This window comes from Buteo buteo, chromosome Z (genome assembly GCF_964188355.1).
Source record: "Buteo buteo chromosome Z, bButBut1.hap1.1, whole genome shotgun sequence".
Classification (NCBI taxonomy): domain Eukaryota; kingdom Metazoa; phylum Chordata; class Aves; order Accipitriformes; family Accipitridae; genus Buteo; species Buteo buteo.
In genome coordinates, this window is record NC_134204.1 from 57,930,637 (window position 1) to 57,954,162 (window position 23,526).

Here is a 23,526-nt window from a genome sequence, read left to right on the forward strand (position 1 = left end):
CCTTCCCCTGGTCAGCGGCCGGGGGCAGGGCGGCCCCGCCCCCTTTTAGTTTCGGTTTCTCGCTCCGCGCCCCGCCTTACGCCCGCTGCCCACGCAGCGGCGAGGCCGGAAGCAGGGCGCAGGTCGGTACTCTCGCCCCAGCAGCGGGGGCTGCGCCTGCGCTGGGTCCCTTCGCGGGGCGGGGCCAGGCGGATTCCCGCTCCGACGGCGCCTCCCCGCCGCGACGCTGCTCCGCCCGCCGCCGCTCTAAACGAAACGGAGCGAGCAGTCGCCGGCCGCTTGCGGGTAAGCCTGCGGGGCAGCGCGGGACTGAAGGGCCCGGCAGGAAGGAGCCCCGAGAGGCGGGCGGGAAGCAGGCCTGCGGGAGGGCCGCGCCTGGGGCGTACGTGCTGCCGCCACCGGCGGGGTACTCGCCGGAACGGGGGGCACTAGGGGCTCTCTTCTCAAAAACGAAGCATCGTAAAAGCCATCGAGCCTCTCAACAACGGCCGCCTGCCGTCTGCCCAGCTCATACTTAGGGGCTCTGGATTTTCATCTGCTTTCGTGATGCGCAGGAGGGGGTGAGACCGACTAGAAAAAGTCAACAAAACCCACGGGAGCAACGTCACCTGACCTCTGATGAGTCATCAGAGAAACACGATCAGCCTTTTGCTACCAGTGCTACAGGGAGGCTATCTCTTGATGCAGAACTGCTCAGCAAAGGGAACAAATGAGGTATCGGAGAACTGCTTTACTTAAGCTATTCCCCCTAAATAAGATGTCATCACCCTAACTATTTTCACCTATCAAAACTACCTCCATTCTCTCTACTTCAGTCTAATAATGTTTCCCCAAATGTGATCCAGGAAAACAAAATAAACCATCTGCTGTAGATACAAAGAATTAATGCTCTAAAGGAGACAATTCACCAGGCATGAAAGTGGTTTAAAATCAGTAAATTACATTCTTGCAGCTGCCAGATGTGAAATGAAAAAGGTATGACTCTACTCAGTAAGAATAAGCAGAATTAACTAGGGGGAGGGGCAGACGACACGCACCAAGAGGAATAAATTAGTGCTGTCCTAACTGGACAAGAATTTTTTCCAGTTTTGGAAGTGGAGGGGGGAAAAGAAATTCCTTCTAATATTCCCATTTTTCTACATGTCGTCCCCCACAAGAGGCGCATATAATCATATTTTATAGAGCACATATAAATATGTGTGATGGCCCTTAAAATATCTGAATTCCTGATTAATTTTGAGTTCAGCTATGGATGAGTCTGTTAGGCTTATCCTACCTAACTGCACTATCCAAAGAGGGAAACAAAGAACTGGATCTTTTTTTTTTTTAGAATTAGAACTTGTGAAATACTTCCCCTCTTGTGAAAAACATCTTTTTGAAGAGTTGACAGCCCTCTGGATTACAGACTGAGGACTGGGTGCCCATCGAGACAGACAAATGTGAGTAAGTTCAGGAACAAGAAATTACTAAAGAAATGGAAGATCTACTAACTATAACTAAGAAATTCAAAGGTTAGAAATAGTGAATCAAATCATGTAGTTATGTATTTCGGTCATAAGTGCCAAGCAAAAATAAATTCCTTACATTCTATAAGAAAGCAAGTCTAATAGGAATAATACTATGAAAGTAAAATAACTGAAAATAAGCTAAAAAGGAGTAAAGCAAGGTAAATATTTAGAAATAATAGTAATTTCCAACCCCTTAATGGTAGTGAAAAAATGCCATTGGATTTGTCCCATGGTGCTTTTATTTTCTAATTACTACTGGGTGGTCAATTTGCTTTTTAACTGCATGAGAACGAAGGAATAAGTAACTTGATGACATCTCTGAAAAGAGATGTCCCAGGAGTAGTTAAGAGTTGCATCTTTGGAGTTTCTTTTCAAATTAAGCAAGTGTCCTTTAATGAAAGTACGCCACTGGTGAAACAAGCACCCAAAGGACAAAAAGTATTTTTAAAGCTAAATAAACTGAATATGATTGAAAGGCTCTGCAGGATAATATACTTGCATCTATCTTTCTGTTTTACTCTAGTAGGAAACCACTGCTTGGACATTAAAGCGAAGTAATATTCCAAGGAATAATAGTTCCTTGTTACAAATACCATTCCTTAAATGCTGTGCTTTGTAAAGAAATTTATTCTGTTCTGTTATTTACTATTTTAAGAATGACAATTCGAGCTTTAAGTACTTCATTCATTTAAAAATCATAGGTATTATACATATACAGCATGTTACACTTCAAAGAAAAATCCAAGAAATTACAAACATGTAAAAAGGGTCCCCTGACTCATGCACTGAGGCTTAAAAGCTCCCACCTCCAAAGCAGCAATTATTTTAAGATGTACCTCAATTATAACAACTTTGCAAAACCAGGTAAAATGGGAAATTTACTCTGTATCTGTGCTATACTAGATCTTTTTATAAAAGAAGAGGCAAAGTACTAGTTTCGGTGCTACGAAATTAAACGGGTTCTTGGTACTGCCAATAATGCTCTCAACAGTGACACATCCTTAATGCAGTGAGGCCACACATGAAAAATCTTAGACTTTGGTTTTCTGCTGATGTCACTGAACATGAATTCAAGTTCTCATGTGCCAAGTCAACAAAATCAAGTAATTGGGATGGAAGCCGGGGAATTGTTTTCGTTAAGGTTGCAACATTCCCTTAGCATGTGTGGTATAGAACTTTTGTCATGCTGTTGTCCAGGAAATGAAGGCTGGGCTTGTGGACAACCTACTGTAAAATATATGCAGATTGCGACTCAAATAATATCCTCTACATTTCTCCTGTAATGCAAAAACTGATTACACACAGCCAGGCACAGAGTGGTAAATTATTTCACTGAAACATGCGTATTGAATAATCAAAGAGATGCCAAACTATTCTGAAGGCATGCTTTTCATAAAGTTTCTAGTATGAATACAAAAAAGTCTAACAATTAATAAAAATTTTTAGATAAATAAATCAGTGAAATAAGGCATTTCACCTTTAAATGATATTCCTACCAAAATGAACAGATGCTGTCTCTTAGTAATGGCAGAATAAATCAGAACTCTCTTTTTCAAAGTAATTCACACTGGAAACTAAAAACCAGTTCACAAACTGACACAAAAACATAGGCATATGTGAAATAAAAGCAGAGAGTGGTAAAGAATTGCAGCTGTACCCTAGTACTGTAACCAACTACTTTAGGAAGCACTACTTATGATTAAAAAAAGAAGTGGATCCATATACACAAGCCCTTCAAAAAATTAAAAACCAGAACAACAGACATCCAGTCGGCCTATACCCCCCAGGGACACTAACTGAGCATTAGTGGTCTATCTTTTCTTTCAAAACAAGAGCACAGAGTTCAGTGGCATATCTGAGAAGAGCACCGATGTCTGTTCTGAAGATTGTTCACTGTTTTGCCAAACAAGTGGTCATTTTAATCAAGGGATCAACTAGAATTTCCTATAAAATGCAAGGCAAACAGCTTCATGTATTCTGACAGAAAAATAAAAGCTCCTACCAAATAAAATTGACTTTTGAGGGAAAACTTATCTTTGAAATATACCTAAAACACATTCTTTCTGCTTTTTATACTAGCTCCACTTTAGTCAGCTCTTCAGTTGGGAATTCTCATTTGGTGCAGAATCCCACCATCCTGACATACACAAAAAAGTAAATTTGTGGCCCAGTTCTTCTATCAATATGGAGGCAGGTAGTGTGCCAAACAACTCAAAAGGCTATGCACTCTTCTGAAATTTAAAGCACATAAACTGCCACACCCTTTCCTACTCCCTCCCCTCAAACCTGTGAAGCACCTAACAAACAGAATTTGCAACAAAACTTAAAACAGTTTTAATTACCCTGACATGAAATAAAACTAAGGGAAGACAATCAAACACAGAGGTGATCTTCCATGTAATGACAGAAAAGGAAGAATTTTAAAAGGGAATGCCAATGTTTAGCTGGTGCACTAGGATGGCTCTGAAATGACATTTCCCCCACCTGCTCTTTACCCAAGAATCTTCCAGGAACAGAGGGCACAAGGACCAAAACCAAAGCAGTGAAAACTATTGAAAATAGTTAACCAGTTAATCAACTGGAAACTTAAAATAATTTAGCCATCTTCTGGATAGCATGTTTGACTAATACCTGTAGGTTAAACCAGCCCCCAAATCTAGGATGGTACCTAAAAATAAAATTAAATTTTTTAAAAAAGGAGGGAAAACAGAGTGAGAGGGAAAAAAAAAAAAGAAGGCAGCAGAGCTGTAAAAGAAACTTGCACTGAAAACGAATCTAGCTCTAGGATAAGCTGGAACAACTATAAAATTAACTTGATCCACGATTTCAGAACACATGGATTTGTGCACTTACCAAAGCATTGTCATGCAGGTTGCATTCCACTTTCCAAGAAAGATCACTTAAAATTTGACAAATACATGCCCTTTTCCAGGCACATCAAGCCAAAAAGCTAGTTTACTATAAAGTGGCATACTTGCAAACAATGTGATACATGTTACATGTTGAACTAATGTTAATCAATTTGCATTATTTACAGACAGTGAGGCTTAAGGTAAAACCATAAACAATAACAAGAACATGAAAGCAAGTCTCACAAGCAGTTCAATGTCAAAACTTTTCCCTTTGTATGCCACACTTACAGTACTGATCCAAATATCATTGAACATTTAACAGCCAGCACTCTACTGCCTCAAAGCAAGCCAATCTGAGAATGTGTCAAAAAAAGGTTAGGAAAATGCTTGCACACTACTAGACAGGTTGGTATTTTAAGGCTGCAGCACTGAACAGAAGCTTCCTATCTATAAAATCTTAAGTTCCCTGCTCCAAAACAGGAAAATACAGCTACTGCAAAAAGCCTTTGAACACTTAGCTAGGCTCTAACCTCTAAAGTCAGAAGCAAGAAGACATCCTACTTTACCTAAAAAGTAGCAAAACCATTGCTTTCTCTGTTAACTGAGGGTGTCAATATGATAATTCACAAATGTTTAGAATACCAAAGGAATACAAGCAAAAAGAAAAGCACAGTACTAAAGACAAATTTCTCCTTAACTGGCTAAAGGATTGTCTTGAGTAAAATATATTTCTTAATATGCTAGAGACAGTTCAAACAGTAACTCTGAAAACTGACTGCTACACCTGATTGTATAGTAAAAGCAATACATAAAAAACCCCAATGCATATGCATCTTGTGAAGGAAACATTTATGTAAGCCTCACCTTGTCACCGTCATCATTACAAATATGATCTTGATGGATTGAGTGGCATTGAAAGGATGTACCAATGCTACCTACAAAGGGGGGGGGGGAGAGAAAGAAAAAAAAACATTAAAATGATAACCCAATTCCAGTGAAAGCTAAAAAAAAAGACAAATTTAGCAAACATTCTTTTTTTCCCCACACAGAAGAGAGATTTAGTTGCCAAACAGCTATGTCTGACAAGTCATGCATGCAATTCTGGTAATGAAACAAGCATCAGAGGCACATTTTGCACAGTCTACCAACAATGTCTTCACATACATATTTTTTCTAAACATTTAACAGAATAAAATTAGAACTAGTTATCAGTCTAAACCAAACATATGGAGTGAAGTACATACACACACATATAAATAAGGAAAAGCTACACACTTCATGTTTAGGCAGTGGAGCCCTGTCCCATATCCTTTACTACAGAAAATTTCAGCACCCTGGGTAGCCACAAAACAGCAGTCTTTCCAGTGCTATGTTAAGAATAAGAGAGTGGAAAAATCCAAGGTCAAAGCAGAAAAGTTTTAACGATACCCCTTCTTGTTTACAGTGGAATTTCTGCCTGCTTAAGGTCCTTCCACAGGTTTCTTTACGTCTAGGAAAAAAGGGACAGCACATCTCTACAAAGGCTTACCCCAGTCCTGAGACTTCTGGCCAAGGAGGAAGACAAAACTAATGTTTGACTCTATCCATACAGATTCTCAAACAGATTTACAGAACTCTTACTCACACTGTAAAGTTTTATTTAATGTGCTGTTTCCTTGCTCAGAAAGTACAGGAGTGGGGTAACTGCTATTGTTGAATTTATACTTCCCTAAGATGACTTCTTCCTGCAAATATTGAGCAAAACAATTCTTAAGAAGCAAGGAGAAAAGACGACTCTGATTTGTAAAGCTACACCATTTCATGATTTTCCTTACAGAAGATCTACCTAGAACTTTTCTCCACAAGTTTCTTGTGGTCCTTCTGTTATAATTTTGAAATGTTGGTAGTCCTATTCTGTAACATTTACAGTAAATTCCCCAGGGAAAGTTTGTCATAAAGCTTTGCAGTCCATGTGTTGTTTTGGACCTGGACAGAACTGATCAAAGAAGATAATTGTTTAAGCAGGCAGCCAGCCATAGGCTGTTGTTTAGACTTTTTTTGTTTGTTTAAAATGTTGCTGGAGATCATGATGCAGCAGAACTCTGGCTTCTGAGAATTCACCTGCACTTCTGCACTACTCTGCACTTCTGACAAGCCAGAGTTACCTTAAAGCCACCAACAAAGTTTAAGAAATAACGTACTGAGAAGAGAAAGAAGCAGTAAACTGAATACTGGAAAAGAAAAATCAACAACAGACAGCTTGAGGGCGTTTTCTGATTGTAACACAATCAACAAGACACATAAAAACATGAAACTGATTTAGTTCTTTTTATAGTTCTTAGGCAAACATGAAAATTGATTTAGTTCTTTTCATTGAGGGGAAAAAAAAAATAATTAAAAAAATCACTTAACCTCCAACTGATAATTTTGGACAAAACATTACTTCCCCTCTGTAAATTGATCAGTATACAGTCCAAGGCACAATCAAGACTTTTGTCATAAAATTACATAAGGAATGCCAGTTAGGTTCCTTGGTGAAATTTTTGTTAATGCTGATGTAAAGACTGAATTCCTGAGTTCTTAGTGAATTAGCTGGCTAGCTGGCCTGTTCAGACAAAACTGTCAACTTAAAAAAACCCACAAACGCACAAGCTGATTTTTGGACAATTATTCTTGTACCTAAGAACAACAACAAAAATTTGGCCCCAAACACAGAACTTCATAAAATTAGCTTCTTTTTGACTTGCCACTTCAGAAAAAAGAAGTTATTTTGCCATAGGGGTCATTGACTCTACCTTGAACAGCAGCACAGCATGCTTATAGTGTGTATTTTTGTAGGAAGGGAGAACAAAGAAGAAATCACTATATAGTTGAAGTTTCAGGGTGAAAAGGGAAAAGAGGACCAGTTTTAAACTGTTCAAAACATGCAAAGTTCCCTTCCCATTTGATTTAGACTGGTACAAAACACAAGTGTTTTCACTAGGAACACCGATATGCTTCCTTGAAATTTGGAATCAATTCAAGCTGAAAGGCAAGCTAAAAATGTTATGGGGTAATGGGCAGAAAGATGTTGAGCCTTATCCTTAACACAGTGTTACCCCAGAGGCAGAACTGAAGTAAAATATGACCTCTTGGATTAGTCTAAGATAAAAAAGACAGGCAGCAAATAATTAAAATAGTTCAGTTCTGCCAAATTACAGCAAATACATATAAACTTGTTTTGGGCATCTATGCATTTGGATAATGAAAGAAATTTCCAGAGGCGGTGCAGTGCCTACATCTAACTTCAACATCACCTAAAACTTGTTCTCTACTAAATTAAACTCATAAATGTGGACCTTGTGTTACAGGCTACATTATAGGCTTTACAGGAACAGTGATCACATACACAATCACAATGATAAATTGGCTTTGTTCTAGCTATAAGGGATACCAGCAGAAGCAACACAGCTGCAATAGTACAGCTTTAAGTTAGTAAGTACAACATAGGACACCTGGGCAGCCCATTAGATTTCATGTTGCCATAGCTTCAATTCTAACATATCTACATTACCAAGAAAAAAATTAGCTTGGGTTTTATCTACATGTTTCAATCATACTCAACTGTTCTATAAACAGAGCTGCAGACAACCAAATGCAGTTAGCACAGGGTACAGCAATGCTTTCTTAAAAAAAAAAAAAAAAAATTAAACCCAGCTTCTATCATGATCTTCATACCATATTTGTTTCATTTCTGGTCAACTACTTACTAATACCCTACAGTACAATAGCAAGATATAAGACACAATCCCTTAACTGTCAAAAGTAAAGATTTTACAGGCAGCCTTGGAGAAGGGTTTCTTTGAAAGACAGCACTGATAATGCAGTCCCTTGAATGGGGCCAAGCAGAGGTAACAGATCTGGGGACACCGACACAGAGGATTACCAGCTAAAGGCTCTGCACCACAACAGTGCAATCTATAATATTGAGTTATACAGACAGGAAATCCTAGTTTGCCTGACTTTTTAAATTTTATTTAACAGTCATCTCCCCCCCGCCCCCCAAACTGGGCAGTTTTTAATAATTATCATGTTCTTAAAGCATTTTCTTTCTGAGAAAGAGATTACACCGAGACAGACCTGAAGAAAGGTTAATCATCTTTCACCCACCTGCAAGGAAGATCAACAGTCAGAATCTGCATCACTAAACGGTTTTCAGCTGTGGTTTAACAGGGAAACAATGCTGGAGGACTGCAAGGAACTATAAACCAATTTACATTGCCCTGACTGCAGGCAGTAGATAAAAACTCAGTTAAACTACCTTCATATCCCCAAATTTACACTGAATTTCAGACCAGCTCAAGACTAATTGCACCTTAGGGCTAGCAGATCCTAGGGCTATTACAAGCAAGGCTTTAATTCTGACTGAAGCATTACCTCTGCTACAAAGCTGACTGAGAGTGGTGAAAAATGCCAGTAAGACTCCTATGTAAGCAACAGAATGCGGCATGTGGGCCACTGCCCACAGCATGTTCCCAAATGCATTTCCTTGCTGCAGTGTTCAGGAGATGCAACTATGAGGTCTAAGGCCCATCATCTCCTCAAGCAACATCCCAGCCTGAACTCTCTCTCCCAGGATCCAAAGTAGTCTCCCTGCTGTGCAAGTAACAGGGCACTTTGTAACAGTCAGCTTGTTCACTCAGACTCACAGCTTCTAATACCTAGGTGACAAAATTGTAGCCTCAATTTACGCAGAGACACATCTAAAAGACCATAGGCATCCATGAAACATCAGATCAGCCACCCCTTCAGCATTAATAGTATCAGGACAGGGTACAGAGTAATGCCCTTCAAGTGATGCACACATATGTGCTTGTGTATATATGTGTGGGCATGTGTACACACGTTATCTATATGTAGTACAGAGACACACAAAGTCTCAAAGACTCAAGGACAAACTTGAATTTGTCTTTTACCACTTCAAATGCAGTTAAATTATTTTTCACTCTGTTTTGGGGTTGTGTGGTGGGGTTTTGGTAGTGGAGGAGTGGTCACAGGGGTGGATCCTTTGAGAAGCTGCTAGAAGCTTCCCCAGCTCCAGGTCAGACCCACCTCTGGCCAAGGCTGAGCCCGCCAGCGATGCTGCTATCGCCTCTGGAATAATACATTGTCATGATTTCAGCCCAGCTGGTAACAAAGCACCATGAAGCTGCTCACTCACTCCTCCCTCCCCAGCCACAGTGGTATTGAGGAGAAAACATAAAGAAAGGCTCATGGGTTGAGGTAAGGACTGGGAGGGATCACTCACCACTTATGGTCACAGGCAAAAGACAGGCTCAACTTGGGGAAGAAACTAAATGAATTTAATTTACTACAAATCAAAGCAAAACAAGGATATTAGGAAGTAAAACCAAACCTTAGAACACCTTCCCCCCACCCCTCCCTCCTTCCCACCTCAACCCCACTCCCAGTTCTCTCTCCACCTCCTCCCCGGGACAGGGAATGGGGGTTGGGGTCAGTTCATCACACCTTGTCTCTGCCGCTCCTTCCTCCTCAGGGGGAGGAGGACTCCTCAGCCATCCCATGCTCCATCGTGGGGGCCCTTCCCATGGGAGACAGTCCTTCACGAACTTCTCCAACGTGAGTCCTTCCCATGGGCTGCAGTTCTATATGAAGAAGTTCGTGAAGGACTGTCTCCCGTGGGAGGGACCCCACGGTGGAGGAGGGGACAAGTGAGGAGTCCCCCACCTGAGGAGGAAGGAGCAGCAGAGGCAACGTGTGATGAACTGACCCCAACCCCCACCCCCTGTTCCCCGGTGCCGCGGGGGGAGGAAGTAGAGAGAACCAGGAGTGGAGTTGAGCCTGGGAGGAGGGAGGGGTGGGGGGAAAGTGTTCTAAGATTTGGTTTTACTTCTTATTATCCTGTTTTGATTTGAATGGTAACAAATTAAATTGATTTTGGTTTTTCCCCAAGTTGAGTCTGGTTTTTGCCCGTGAACATAATCGGTGAGTGATCCCTCCCTGTCCGGTGAGTGATCCCTCCCTGTCCTTGCCTCCACCCATGAGCTTTTTGTTAATATCTTCTCCTCATCCCACTGGGGTTGTGGGAGGAGTGAGCGAGCAGCCTCATGGTGCTTCATTGCCGGCTGGGCTTAAACCACGACACACTTGCTTTCTGAAGTCTAAGTGAGATACCTTGCTTAACATTATGTCTTAAACTCCGGGACAAACATCAGTTCTTGTAATAAGCAAGAAAGAAAGAGTGCTGCACTCTCCAGCTATGACAGGAAAGGGATTGTTTTCCTTCTAAACCCATGTATTAGACTGAACAGCAAAAAGAATCTTCAGAATTTCATGGTTTCTGCCTAACGTGTGCATTGTAATAAATGAGAATCAACATCAGGTTTGAATGGCCTGCTTCATGCCTGCCAATATTAAACAGTCCAAACTTACACAATGCTAGTCCAAGGGAAAAAAGAGGTGGTAGTTCAGTCCTTTTAATTCAGTCATTTCAGAGCTACTGGAAGTATCTCATCGCTTAAATGAATGATACTGATTAGTACACTCATTGCCTCCCCTCCCCAGCACCAGTCTGACTAGGAAAACATCTGTGTATGCCACCTGTACTACTAAACTTACTTTAGAGTGGTGCTGTTGAGCCTCACTAACTTGCATAATGTCCTGGTTTCAGCTGGGATAGAGTTAATTGTCTTCCTAGTAGCTGGTACAGTGCTATGTTTTGAGTTCAGTATGAGAAGAATGTTGATAACACACTGATGTTTTCAGTTGTTGGTCAGTAATGTTTCGTCTAAAGTCAAGGATTTTTCAGCTTCTCATGCCAAGCCAGCGAGAAAGCTGGAGGGGCACAATAAGCTGGCACAGGACACAGCCAGGGCAGCTGACCCAAAGTGGCCAACGGGGTATTCCATGCCATGTGATGTCACATCTAGTATATAAACTGGGGGGAGTGGGGGCGGGGGATCGGCACTCGGGGACTAGCTGGGTGTCGATTGGCGGGTGGTAAGCAATTGCACTGCGCATCATTTGTACATTCCAATCCTTTTATTATTGCTGTTGTCATTTTATTAGTGTTATCATTATCATTATTAGTTTATTCTTTTTATATTCTATTAAACTGTTCTTATCTCAACCCATGAGTTTTACTTTTCCTGATTTTCTCCCCCGTCCCACTGGGGGGGGGGGGGGGGAGTGAGTGAGCAGCTGCATGGCACTTAGTTGCTGGCTGGGGTTAAACCAGGACACATAATCAGAAGAGTTCTGGGGTAAGTATTAGATTTGCAGGCTAGAGTTTGCAAAGTAGCAAATGCATGGAAGTGGAGTTAATCAACCAGTCCCTTTAAAAAGCCTGTGAGTTCAGTAGAGTATATATATTCTGGTGAGATACAACCATGGATGGCCAGTCTACTTGAAAAGATGCAAGGAAAAGAATCAAGAGGTGTTCCAGGAGCCTAAACTTCCAAAAGAAAGTAATGCAAACCACTCCTGCAGATGTCCATCATCTGCTAGTCAACAATACTCCTCTGTTTGCGACACACTATTTAGATTTTAGATGTTCCTTCTAATTCAAGAGTCTTTCAAACTGCAGTGAAGAAGTTACTTAACAGGTAAACAGAGTATTTTGCTATTACAATGAAAAAGTTAGAGGTGAGTTCAAGAAATGATACAGCTACTTGGGCTGGTCAAGTATGAGATGGCTACAAATTAACAGTATTATAGCACTTACCAATTTTTTTTTCTTCCTATGCATGCAACTCTGACCATGAAGAAGAAAAATGTTGTATCTTGCCTGGGGGTTGCAGCTGTGCAAGCTGCATATAATGCATGTTAGAATTGCCATTCTTCCTTCTTTTCCTCCGGTCTTCTTTTTATAAATTAAATTTGAAATTCTCCAGGTTTCCCAGAGGTTTGCATTCATTTTAACTTCTGTTGTGGCAAGAATTTATTACATACTGGGAAGAGCTAATATTTTTCATTTCTGTGATATGGCACACCATTGTTAACTTTTAAGCAACTCCTGAGCATATAGTACACATATCTAAGAGGCTCTGGATGACATCCTAGCCAGGAAGCAGCCTAAAGTCACTAGACAAGAAAAAAAGTAAAATGCCTCCTAAACTTCTCTTCTCCCCTTCCTCGTGCTTCCTCTGCCTGCCAAGAAATCCATGCTCTTGTTCAACTGCAGACAGCATAGGTCTGCTGGTGTTTTCTGACTTGTGGTCTCCCCTGTCCACCTGCTGCCTCATCAGCCTCACTGGTAAACCTGCCAGCCCCTTCTCCTCACCATAATGCCCAGCTGAGGGATGCTGTCCTCAATTCCACATACCCGGTGAAAACTTTTCTTTTCTAAGCATCAGAAAACATGGTAAGAGTCTGCAAGAAAAGCCCCCTCAGCTTTTCCTTCAGCTATCAGGAAAATACACTGCATGCTTAATAATCAGCAGGAAATGGGATGAAAATGATACAACTGTAAACTCACAATGAAATCTGGGCCCATGTTTATTTCATGTAAGTTAGGTAGACCTTCCAGTCACACTCCTGACTGAATGACACCTCTCAGATGTTTTAGGAGAACAGGAAAGAAACCTAAAGGAAAGACTTTGTATTTTAAAAACTTAATGTCTGATATATTTTTAACAATGGCAGAACTTAAAATAGGAACAAAGAAAGTTACTTTAACACAGCAAAAGGCCTGAATACTGAGGCAGGCCTCTAAGCTTCATAAACAAAGCTCATCTATAAATCAGTACTGAAGAAGGAACTTTTTACCTGAGGTTTCTGCTGTGTCTCTCTCTACAAGTCTGCATAAATACTTCAATACTTCAAACAAAGAACATCTGATTTAAATGTAATGATTTAAATTTACAAATACAAACTGGACTGCTTACTCCAGGAACTGTCCACAAAATGGCCCTCACAGTAGTGGTTGGAATATAACCCCATCTACACACTCTTCTCCTGTGCTTGGAAAAAAACTTCTAATAATGGCCCCATCACCTCATAGAGGAAACCACTGTGGCCTAGCTGTTGCCGTCCTCCTTCTGCATTAATTTTAGCAGCTCCATCTTTTCTAGTGAAGAGTGGGAACAGCTATGCTTCAGATGGACTGGTAACCCACAGGCTTGACCACACCGTTTCACCCCCTTTGTATTGTAGCAGTCTCACACAGGGAGAGGCCACTGCTTTGGTAGCCATCCAGCTTCACGCTGCATGGTCCAAATTCTGAAAGGATTTGCATATTTTTAAGGTAAGCACGTGTCTGTGTGGAAATCTGAGTCACTTCCACACTAAAGTGTCTCAGGGACCCAACCCATCAGCAACATGCTTGCCCATGTACCCTAGATTTGCAGCTAAAGTCAGATATCAAGTACAACATCAGAAAACTTTTCCTCAACTAACAATGCAGCATTACTGGATAAGCAAAGGCTTTCAATGAGCATATAAAGTTTTATTGCCAAATTATTAAAATAATTTCCACACAAGATTTATATGCATAAACCATATATATAACTAGCATGCCTAGGGCAAATAACTGACATTCAGTCAGGCTTCAAATAAAATGAACATCTCTGCCAACATTTAAAGAATTCTTGACATCAAAGGTGTTAGGGAATTCATGTCTACTTTTATAAATTCTGTCTCTATGCACTGTAAAACTCCCTACAAAAATGAAATTATTGTACATGAGAAACAGACTTTTGGAACATTCTTCAACATTCAACTTTGTTATTTAAAAAAATATTGAAACACATCAGAAGTAAGTCCTTACTGTTACCTTTTTTCATCTCAAACATTACTCAGATTCTATTTTGGATTTCATGCAAGTGCAAAACTAGTATTTTAAAATTTGTTATTTTCATATCTTTACAGTGCACATACAAAAGCAAGGAACATTTCCCCTAAGCTTATTGACAGCTGTATGCTTTGCTCTGGGGATCAGTTTTTTACTGCTTATTCAAGTAGCAGTTCAGCAAGAAGTCACCCAGGGAAAAATTTTACAGCAGCAATAATACCTTCAGGAAATTAGGTTAATGCAGAAGTACTATTACACGCATAAACACATTATCACTATTTTACCAGAACTGTTAGTACTCAAAATGTCAGGAGATGGAGTGTAACTGATGAGACTACACAGCAAAGTGTCAACAAAATCTGTTAGCAGGTTGTTATGTCTGGTTCATAATAATATGACACAGACAAAAACCAACTATGTAAAGCAGTAAGGTAAAAGCACTATTCATGTCAAATAAGCTATTTAACTATTGGGCCAAAAGTAGGAAGTCACTTTCTATTCTGAGGACAACTTTTATGATCTGAGGCTAAGAAGTGATCTTCCTAAAGTGATACCATAGAGGAAGTTCTAGTCTGTTATTATAAGGCTATTCTAAAAGAAAAAATGCTGCTAGAATTATGCATCTGTTACCAGGTTTCTACTATCCCCCCACAAATGGCATTTTAGTTTTCAATCAAGGCCTACTTCAAAATATAAATCTAAAAGCCACTTCTTCAATTTGGATACAATATGACACTGTTTATAACATCATTCCCATTTGCTTTGCCACTCTAGTGTAAAACTTCTATCATAAGTATTTAGTATACACTGTTTATAAATAGAAGCTGTTCAAAGATAAGTTTGATTACAGGATAGAGTTAGACCATTCCTTCTCTGTTATCTTTGTATCCTCCTGTCTCTGATGAACTGAGTTCATAAAAATCACACTGTTTCTTGCTATCTCATTCAAGTGTCAAACATGCAAGTAAATCGAGACTAGGAGACCATTTAAGAATTTTGCAACCGCAAGCCCTCCATCAGATGACTGCTCAAGTAGTCCCCAGGGAAATTCACTGTGGTTTACATTCAACAGGGCACAAGCTAATTTCAAAGAATCATAAAATGGTTTGGATTTGAAAGGACCTTTAAAGATCATCTAGTCCACCCTCCCTGCCATGGGCTGCAACAGCTTTCATTAGATCAGGTTGCTCAAAGCACCATCCAACCTGACCTTGAACACTTCCAATGACAGGACACTGTTAAAGAATTTATGCACGTGGGTTTCTCTAGGTTTGCTTTATTCACAACTCAGAGTTGGGCCACCACCGCAGTGAATGGCACCCCTCCAAAAGTTTTCAAATCTTTTATACACTTCTGCCACCCATTGTCCCAATCCAAAGTCTCTGTAATTTTCCAGTTGATTCTCTGTTCTCATATCGATATCATCCATCATATTATCTCATCCATTCTCCATTCTCATGTCTTAGTTCTTCTGGGATTGGTGGTCAGGGGCAGAAAGTCCGGTCACCTTCATCACTTATCTTCTTACACTTCAAAGGTAACTATGGGTCTCCAAGAAAACTACTCAGGTTATGTTATTAATTTATCTTATTCTAAAGTTAATCACTTACTCTCATGTCTTAGGTCTAAAATGTATGATCCTTTCTCCGTTGATTCAGCTTGACTGGATTCTAAGCCAGCCATGAAGTGAGAGTCTTATAAACAATTAAGCAACTCATAGATATTGTTTTATATGTACCTGCATTCCATTAATCTTCCCTAAACCAATTTCTAATAATTAGTTATATGTCTAATATAAATAGTCTTATGCAACAAAGCAAACAGTCTTCAAACAATGAGGCTTAAGGCCTAGTTCCTTTTACAGACACCCACAATTCTCCACAATACCCAAAAAAGGGCAACCTGTTCCAGTGTTTCTCCATCCTCATCGTAAAAACTTTCTTCCTTATATCCTCCTTATATTCCTAAATCTACCCTCTTTCAGTTTAAAACCATTGTCCCTTGTCCCATCACTGCAGGCCTGAGTAAAAAGTCTCTCCCCCGTCTCTCCTACAAGCGCCCTTTTAAGTATTGAAAAGCTGCAATAAGATCACTCCAGAGCCTTCTCTTCTCTAGGCTTAACACCAACACATTCAGCCTTTCTTCACAGGAGAGGTCTTTCAGCCCTCTGATCATATTTGTGGCCCTCCTCTGGACCCCCTAACAGCTCCATGCGTCTCTTGTACTGGGACCCCAGAGCTGGATGCAGTACTACAGGTCAGGTCTCATGAGAGCAGAGTAGAAGGGGAGAATCACCTCCCTCGACCTGCTGGCCACACTTCTTTTTATGCAGCCCAGGATAGGATTGGCTTCCTGGGCTGCAAGCACACACTGCTGGCTCATCCAATTTTTCTTCCACCACTATCCCCCAAGTCCTTATCTGCAGGGCTGCTTTCAATCCATTCAACCCCCAATCTGATATTGGGGATTGCTCCAACCCAGGTGCAGGACCTTCTGCTTGTTCCTGTTGAACTTTAAGGCATTCACATTGGCGCACTCAAGCCTGTCAAGGTCTGTCTCGTTGGCATCCCTTGGCATCCCTTCCCTCAAGCCTATCAACTGCACCACTCAACTTGGTGTTATCCACAAACTTGCTGAGGTTCCACTCAATCCTACTATGTCAATGATGAAGGTATTAAATAGTATTGGTCCAGTATGGACCCTTGAAGGACACCACTTTGTTACTGGTTTCCACATGGATCTTGAGCCAGAGGCCACCCATCAAATCTCTCCAATTTAGAGGCAAGAATATTGCGTGGCACCACGCCAAAGGCTTTACAGAAGTCCAGATAGATGACATCTGTACCTCTTCACTTGTCCACTGATGCAGTCACTCCATTGTAGAAGGCCACTAGATGAGTAAGGCATGACTTGCCCTTGGTGAAGCTGTGTTGGCTGTCTCTAATCACCTCCCTGTCTTCCATATGATTAGTCATAGCTTCCAGGAGGATCTGTTCCGTGATCTTACCAGGCAGGGAGGTGAGACTGACTGGTTGGTAATTCCCAGGGTCCTCCTTTTTACCCTTTTTAAAAGGGTATTTGCAAAAGAAAGCAAAGAAATAAAAGTGCCTGTGGGATTACTGATATTTTATATGACATATAAATGATATATATGATATATATTTATATGATACATGAATCTAAACCACCTCAACTACGCCCTGGACATATAGAAATACCACCTAACACATATGCCAACCTTTGTGTGGGGATAGGAACAATTTTCCAAAAACCTCCTTATTCCCACAATCAGCTCATGTTTCTTAAGGGGCGATCTATCTATACATATGTTCCGCAGATCATTGCCATGCTGCTGGGGACAAGGTCTACAGATTCAGAAAAGGTTACTCTCCCTGGACTTGGCAGTCAGGTGCTTGAACCAAATGTACAACACAAGAATCAGTTCCTCCTGTCTGAGCAGTATTGTCCTTAGATCTTCTCTCATAACAAAGTCATTCTGAGATTATTTTCTGAAGAATTGGTATCAAGCTAAATTGCAGCTTCTATCTCTGCTGCTACAGCACAAAAACATACTTCCTCTTAGGTGCTGTATTACAGGAGTCTTAGAAGACTTACCTACACAGAAAGTGATACTTGAGAGACAAAGGTTGATGCTTTGAGACACAGAGATTAAAGACAAGCAGTGTTTTATTTTCCATTCTATTCTCCTCTGCTACACATTAAGATTCACAGCTCCTACAATTATCTCTGATAGGTATCAAAAGGAATTCATAATTCATTAACAAACGAAAAAGAACCTCATTTTCTGGATTAAAAATCTGTAAAAGACTGACACTATTGCCAACACACTCTGAACAGCATCTCCAGTTTATGGTGTCCGGCCCCTGGGGCAGCTTTGCTTGGCGGTTAGTTACACAATCCCCTTGCTGCTCCCTGGTGGCTATTTCATCAGGTGTCCTCCTGCACAAGACCAGTAGAGAATGCTCTCACCCTGTGTATGCACATTTGATGCCGATCCAGAGTGAAGCGTAACATTCATTTATACAGCCATATAGTGGGGTGAGAGCCACCACAGAAAATACTATCCAGGAGTCAAAACACAGCAGTGTCTTTTCAGATAAAGCCTCTCCTTCAGGAAGTTCAGTATCCACCAGAAAGAAGGAAACTTTCTTCCTGTTCTTGTCAATTCACAAAAGGAAGCTAACAGCAGTACCATAAGCCCAAAAGATATCCAAACATAGTTACTTAAAAGCATATGTAAATAGGTATAAAAGGAAAGAAAACAAGTATTTCAATAACTCAAGGCTGACTTTTACTGAAAGGAAATCAATCCTAGAACACAAAAATAAAACTGGCAAGCCACAAAGCATTAAAAAAAAATAAATTAATCTTGTCATGGAATTCAGTTTTTATTATCAGCTGTGTTGGAGCTGAAGCAACCAACACAACTGCATTAAAAGCCAGGTATGAGCAAATAAGGGCACACGGATACCCTTCATACTGCTCTATTCCCATCCTTGCAGGACTTTATATTAATTGTTTTGAAGATTCAGCTGTCTTGAGTTTCTGAGTCTCCTGAAAGTTATTTTTCAAAAGCTATCTGAAATTTCAAGCCATTTGTTCTTCTCTATTTGTAACTAGACTATTAAACTGATTTTCTTGAAATTCGTCTTCTCTTGAGAATCTCATTAAGACTCTGAAAAATCAAAGACTGCTTATACAAACTGTCTGGCAACTTCTTTTTGGATGCAGTGAATAAAGTGCTTTCTTTGGCTTAAATTTATTGTCACCATTACAACATAAACTTGTCATCATTGCAACAAAAAACAAACACAGAAGCACAACTTTAAACATTAAACTCTAAACCTTAGCTTGTTGCCTCCCTCCTCTTTCTTTCTGGCATCACCCACCAAACCCAGCATTAATTTAGACAAAGAATTTTTTATTAAGGGAATTAAAAAGAAAAAAAAAAAAAAAAGCCTTAAAGCTTCCACACAGTCTAGCCTGGAGAAGAGAAAGCTTCAGTGGTAAAAATGTCAGAGTGCTGTCTGACTCATGCAGCCTTTAACACCGATAGGAAACAGCAATCCAGAGCATGCATTTATGACTAACTTTTTCCAGTTCCCTACTTTTATCATGAAACAATGTCAGCGAAATCCCGGAACCAAAATTTTAAATATACCTCTTCTTTTTTTTTTTTTTTTTTAAATTTTCACTGCATGTTCAATCTAGCCATAAAGCAAAAGGTAACCATGAGGCACTGCCTACTTAGGAACTGACCTTGCAAATACCTGTTTGAAACAGGATCAATTCCAAAAGCATGGTTAAAGGCATATGATCAAGCCATCTCTAGGAAATTATTTCAAGGGAAAGCCCAATCTCTCTCTAAAGACAGCTCACCTACTAAAATGGGAAAACCTAATACAATTAAAATTGGTCTCAGAGAGAAGCCAGAGAAGCCAAAGTAGTACTTTGTTACTGTGTATGAGCTTGTGACAGCCTGACGGAAGCACAGTTAATGTCTCAAACATTCCTTACAGAATTTTGGTAAAGAAGATGGTTTCTATGGAAACATTGAGGCTGCACAAATGACAGGAAGATGCGGCTGGGAGAGAGGGCCCCATGGAAGTGAGATCGCACTTTTCGAAAGCCAAACTTCCCCATCTTGAGCAGCCGCGTGAAGAGCTGATACAGAAATCATCTTCATGATGAAGGCACCAAGAAGAAAGGTCAAACAATGGTGATGTCTGCAGGGAGGGAGAAGTTACTCCCCAAGCTCACCGACCTGTTTCCTGAAGGTCCTGAAAGCACAAACTGCACATGCACCAAAGTCAAGAAGATTCTAGATGCATAGACTGTGCACGACACCTAATAAGTCTAATGAGTTTGAGTGCCTGCCCGAAGGAGGGGCAAGGAGATTATAAAAGGGCCCCAGGGAGGCACACCCTTCTGGAACTGGACCCCTCAACTGGCTAGACCAATGCTGGACCCAGGACTGGTGAAATCTTTGTCTTCTCTCTCTCTCTCTACCGCTGACCAAGTCTGGGACTAGGAGAGGATCCAGCTGCCCCTAGGCTCCTCTCTGAGGAGAAGTCTAGAAAGCAAGGGTGTCCACCCTGAACCTCGTGACTCAAGGGGAGGGCTCTCTTTATTCTTTTCCCTGAAGTGATCCCCAAATAAGCAAGGCTTGTAGTATATGTTTGGTGACATATGGTTAGCCCATGTTACACAGTTTACTGACGTAATTTCATGCCAATTCTTCTTGCGAGTGAATAAAAGTTGCATTTTGTGAGTTAAAGGATCCCTGGTGCTGTTTCACCTCAACCCTGACCTGGGAATCGGCTAACCTGAGTCGTCGTCCTGAGAAATTGGGATGTGACAGAGCTTTCCACAACCCCCATCTCCCTGAAGCTGATTAAGTGCTTACTATTGCAACTTACATTAATAACTAGTAGGAGTGACTTGCCCAAACAAAATGAAGAAGTTAATATATATTTGACGGTCCAAGAAATAACTTTCTCTCTTCCTGTCCTTCTTGGTCTCGCTCCAATTAGTAAGCATTTGTCCCAGTCTTTTTTCCAAGAAGGAACCATGTTAACATTCAGTGTTTTATTTATGTCCCTTTCCTCTTATATGTGCAGAGTAAGGCCATTAGCAGCCAGAGACACCACACCAACTTTTTTAAAAATTAAAGGAAATACTTAGTAATACAGAGATTATAAAGTAATAATAGAAAATACATAGTAATAATAGAGATTTCAATTCCACAATATCACAGTTTTCCTCCCTTTCTAGATATATCATGTCTCAATCTGATAGGGTTTTCACAAAGAAAGAAACTTTCCAAGGAACCTCAACTTGCTTTATCGCAAGCAGCAGTATCATTGTAATCAATGAGGCAAAGATTCTGAGAAAACAAGAAGCAAATTTGACATCTACACATCTGAATGTTTCTCTGGAAAACCACATTCTGCTTTTTTGGAGTATCATCCAGTAAGCAAATTACACCAAGCTTTACAGCACAGGAATTCTATGCTAATTTGTTGTGCCTCCCATGGGGACATGCTGCAATTTTTTCTGACTCTTTTTTTCTTCTCTGTCTTTGAAAAATAAGATGCACTACCACATACTTCGTCCCATCTTGGTATTCCTTTCCCAACTACTCCCTCTAATTACCTTTGCCTAGGCATCTCCACAGCTCCCAGCCCCTGTCACCATCTACATGCCACTTGCTCTTGTCCACACTATGCTCATTTTCAAAACCTTCTTCTTCCACACTGTCTGTTCTGAGGAGAAAGGTCATCATCAGGTATACAAAGTTCCTAATTTTAGCTCCGGTGCAAATACAGGACAGAGTTATTACAGTTGTAACCTATAGTTAAAACTACAAGTAAATCAGCCAGCAACCAGATATGCAGAAAACACCACATTTGTTGCTTTCAATTTCCAGCATTTCTGAATCCTGATTTCTTTTTTGATTACTTTGATTTTTAAAGGCTCTTCTTTACTCTAATTGAAATGGATTTCCATGGGAATGGTAAGTCAGAACACTGCCACAAGAGTCCAGGCCTCTGCCAAGTTTCAAATCCCAAGAGCATGTTACATAACTAGAAAATTTCTCATGAAGAAATATTCCAAGAGACTTTCCTAACCAGCCCAAATGCATTTCTGTGTGTCCTGGACCTCAGAGATAGCAGAGTATTTCTTCTGAAGTCTTCCCAAATGTTGCACTGGAAAAATTCCATCTAACATGTCACAATTTGGGAAAAAAGCTATGAAAAACTGAATGCTCTCTTCTGTTTTTCAGGGAACTATTGTACTCTCACCAGCTCAGCTACCAGGGAATTAGACACATACTTCATCTACACAAAGAACTCCCTTTTCAAGTAGTACCACTCCCTCATTTCTAGGGCCTTCAACTTCTAATTAAATTTCAAAATTAAAAAAAATCAAACAAATCACATTAAATTGTTTCCCTATCATACCTCACTGTATCTTTTTGAAAAGGCAGAGAGTCAACAGTTAATGCAAATGCCACCAAACACCATGTCCTGCTGCTCCAGTCTGTTCATCTCATCATACCATTTCTTCCTTTATTTTGAGGGCAGATAATTCGCTTTACATTCTCCAGCAATACTAACAGACAGAAAACCCCCTCTGAATACATGCTGTAAAAACAACCATATGCCCTAGGAAGGAGGTGAAAAGTTTCCAGGGCTAAGTAGGCTTCTTCTTCAATGTCAGCAAAAACCCCACACTGCGCTACTGAACAGCAGTAAGGCACCTTTCCAGTATGGTTAAATCAGTCACTCTTTTCGCATGCTGTTGCCTTTTCTCTTTTAAAAATATAGAAATTCTTTGGCCTATCTTTCTGGCTTCCATAGGCTACCAAGTCTTACCAAGTTTATTAAATGTTAACAGAGGCACTCTTTTGATACATATCCAACACACAGATTAGAAACCTGTCAGCCATAGAATGGATTAATTTTGTAAACTGCAGAACACGAGAAGCCAATAAAATGCTAGCTACATAAATTGCTTAAGTGTGCCTGTAAGCTACCTCCTTTCCTCACAAAATTTAGCAAATGTACAAAAGCTACGTTCAATCAGAAATACCATAGTTATTAACTAGTAAGACTCAAGTTTTCTTTAGATGAATGCTCCAAAGTTAAACTGAAAAACATAATTCAAATAGGTATCCTACTTGGCAATTTGAATTAATTAAAACCAATCTAACCTAGTAGTTATGTGAACATATTTTTGTGTAGTGGTCTAAGGGTTTTGTTTGAGGCTTTTTTCTGTCCCATTTAAAGGTGGACAGAAAGCGTGCACACATTGGTATTTGTTGTCAGATGTACACAAGAAATCTTCTAATTTCATTCCCCTATTTTTTATGCTTCCACTGCTTGTCAGTGCTAACGTGTTTCTCTATTAGTTTATGTATTTTTATATGCTGTTCTCTGTTCTGTAAGATACACTGGTAATTTAGTAATGGTATCAGAAATCTTAATTTCAACCAACCCAGTAACACTCCTCAAGGACACCGAGGGAAAAAGCCATTCCTTACAGAGCAAGCTCACTTCTCCATTTCCTTTGCACCCTGACGCGTCCTCACGGCCACGCACAGCTGTGGTGTTTTACCTCCGGTCAAGCGCACGGCGCAGGACCCAGCCCGAGGGCTACCCCCGCGCCGGACCGTCCCGCCCGGCACGGCCGTGGCCGCCCGCAGCCACCGGGGGGCGCCCTCGGCCACGGGGGAACGTCGGCGGGGCAGGCCTGGGCGGGGCGTTTGTTTGCAGCACCCGGCGGCTGTTCTTACCCTTCGGCGGGGAGGGCGTGTGTCCCTCTGCACCCTGGCCGTGCCCTCCACCTCAGTCGGAGTGAGTTTGACCGAGTT

At 40.7% G+C, this 23,526-nt stretch overlaps 1 protein-coding gene and 1 long non-coding RNA gene across 4 annotated transcripts in view; one reads left to right on the forward strand and one right to left on the reverse strand.

Annotated features, from left to right (window-relative positions):
* RNF38 (ring finger protein 38) overlaps positions 1 to 23,526 on the reverse strand; it is a 126,243-nt gene that overhangs the window by 55,525 nt on the left and 47,192 nt on the right. For all 3 annotated transcript variants that reach the window (XM_075020245.1, XM_075020246.1, XM_075020247.1), the window contains exon 2: positions 5,225 to 5,295. In XM_075020245.1, the coding sequence (XP_074876346.1) occupies positions 5,225 to 5,295 (71 nt within the window). The remainder of the gene's footprint in view (positions 1 to 5,224; positions 5,296 to 23,526) is intronic.
* LOC142026843 (uncharacterized) lies at positions 97 to 21,578 on the forward strand. Its single transcript, XR_012648936.1, has 3 exons — positions 97 to 714; positions 1,331 to 1,439; positions 19,670 to 21,578. It is a non-coding gene; the product is annotated as an uncharacterized LOC142026843 (long non-coding RNA).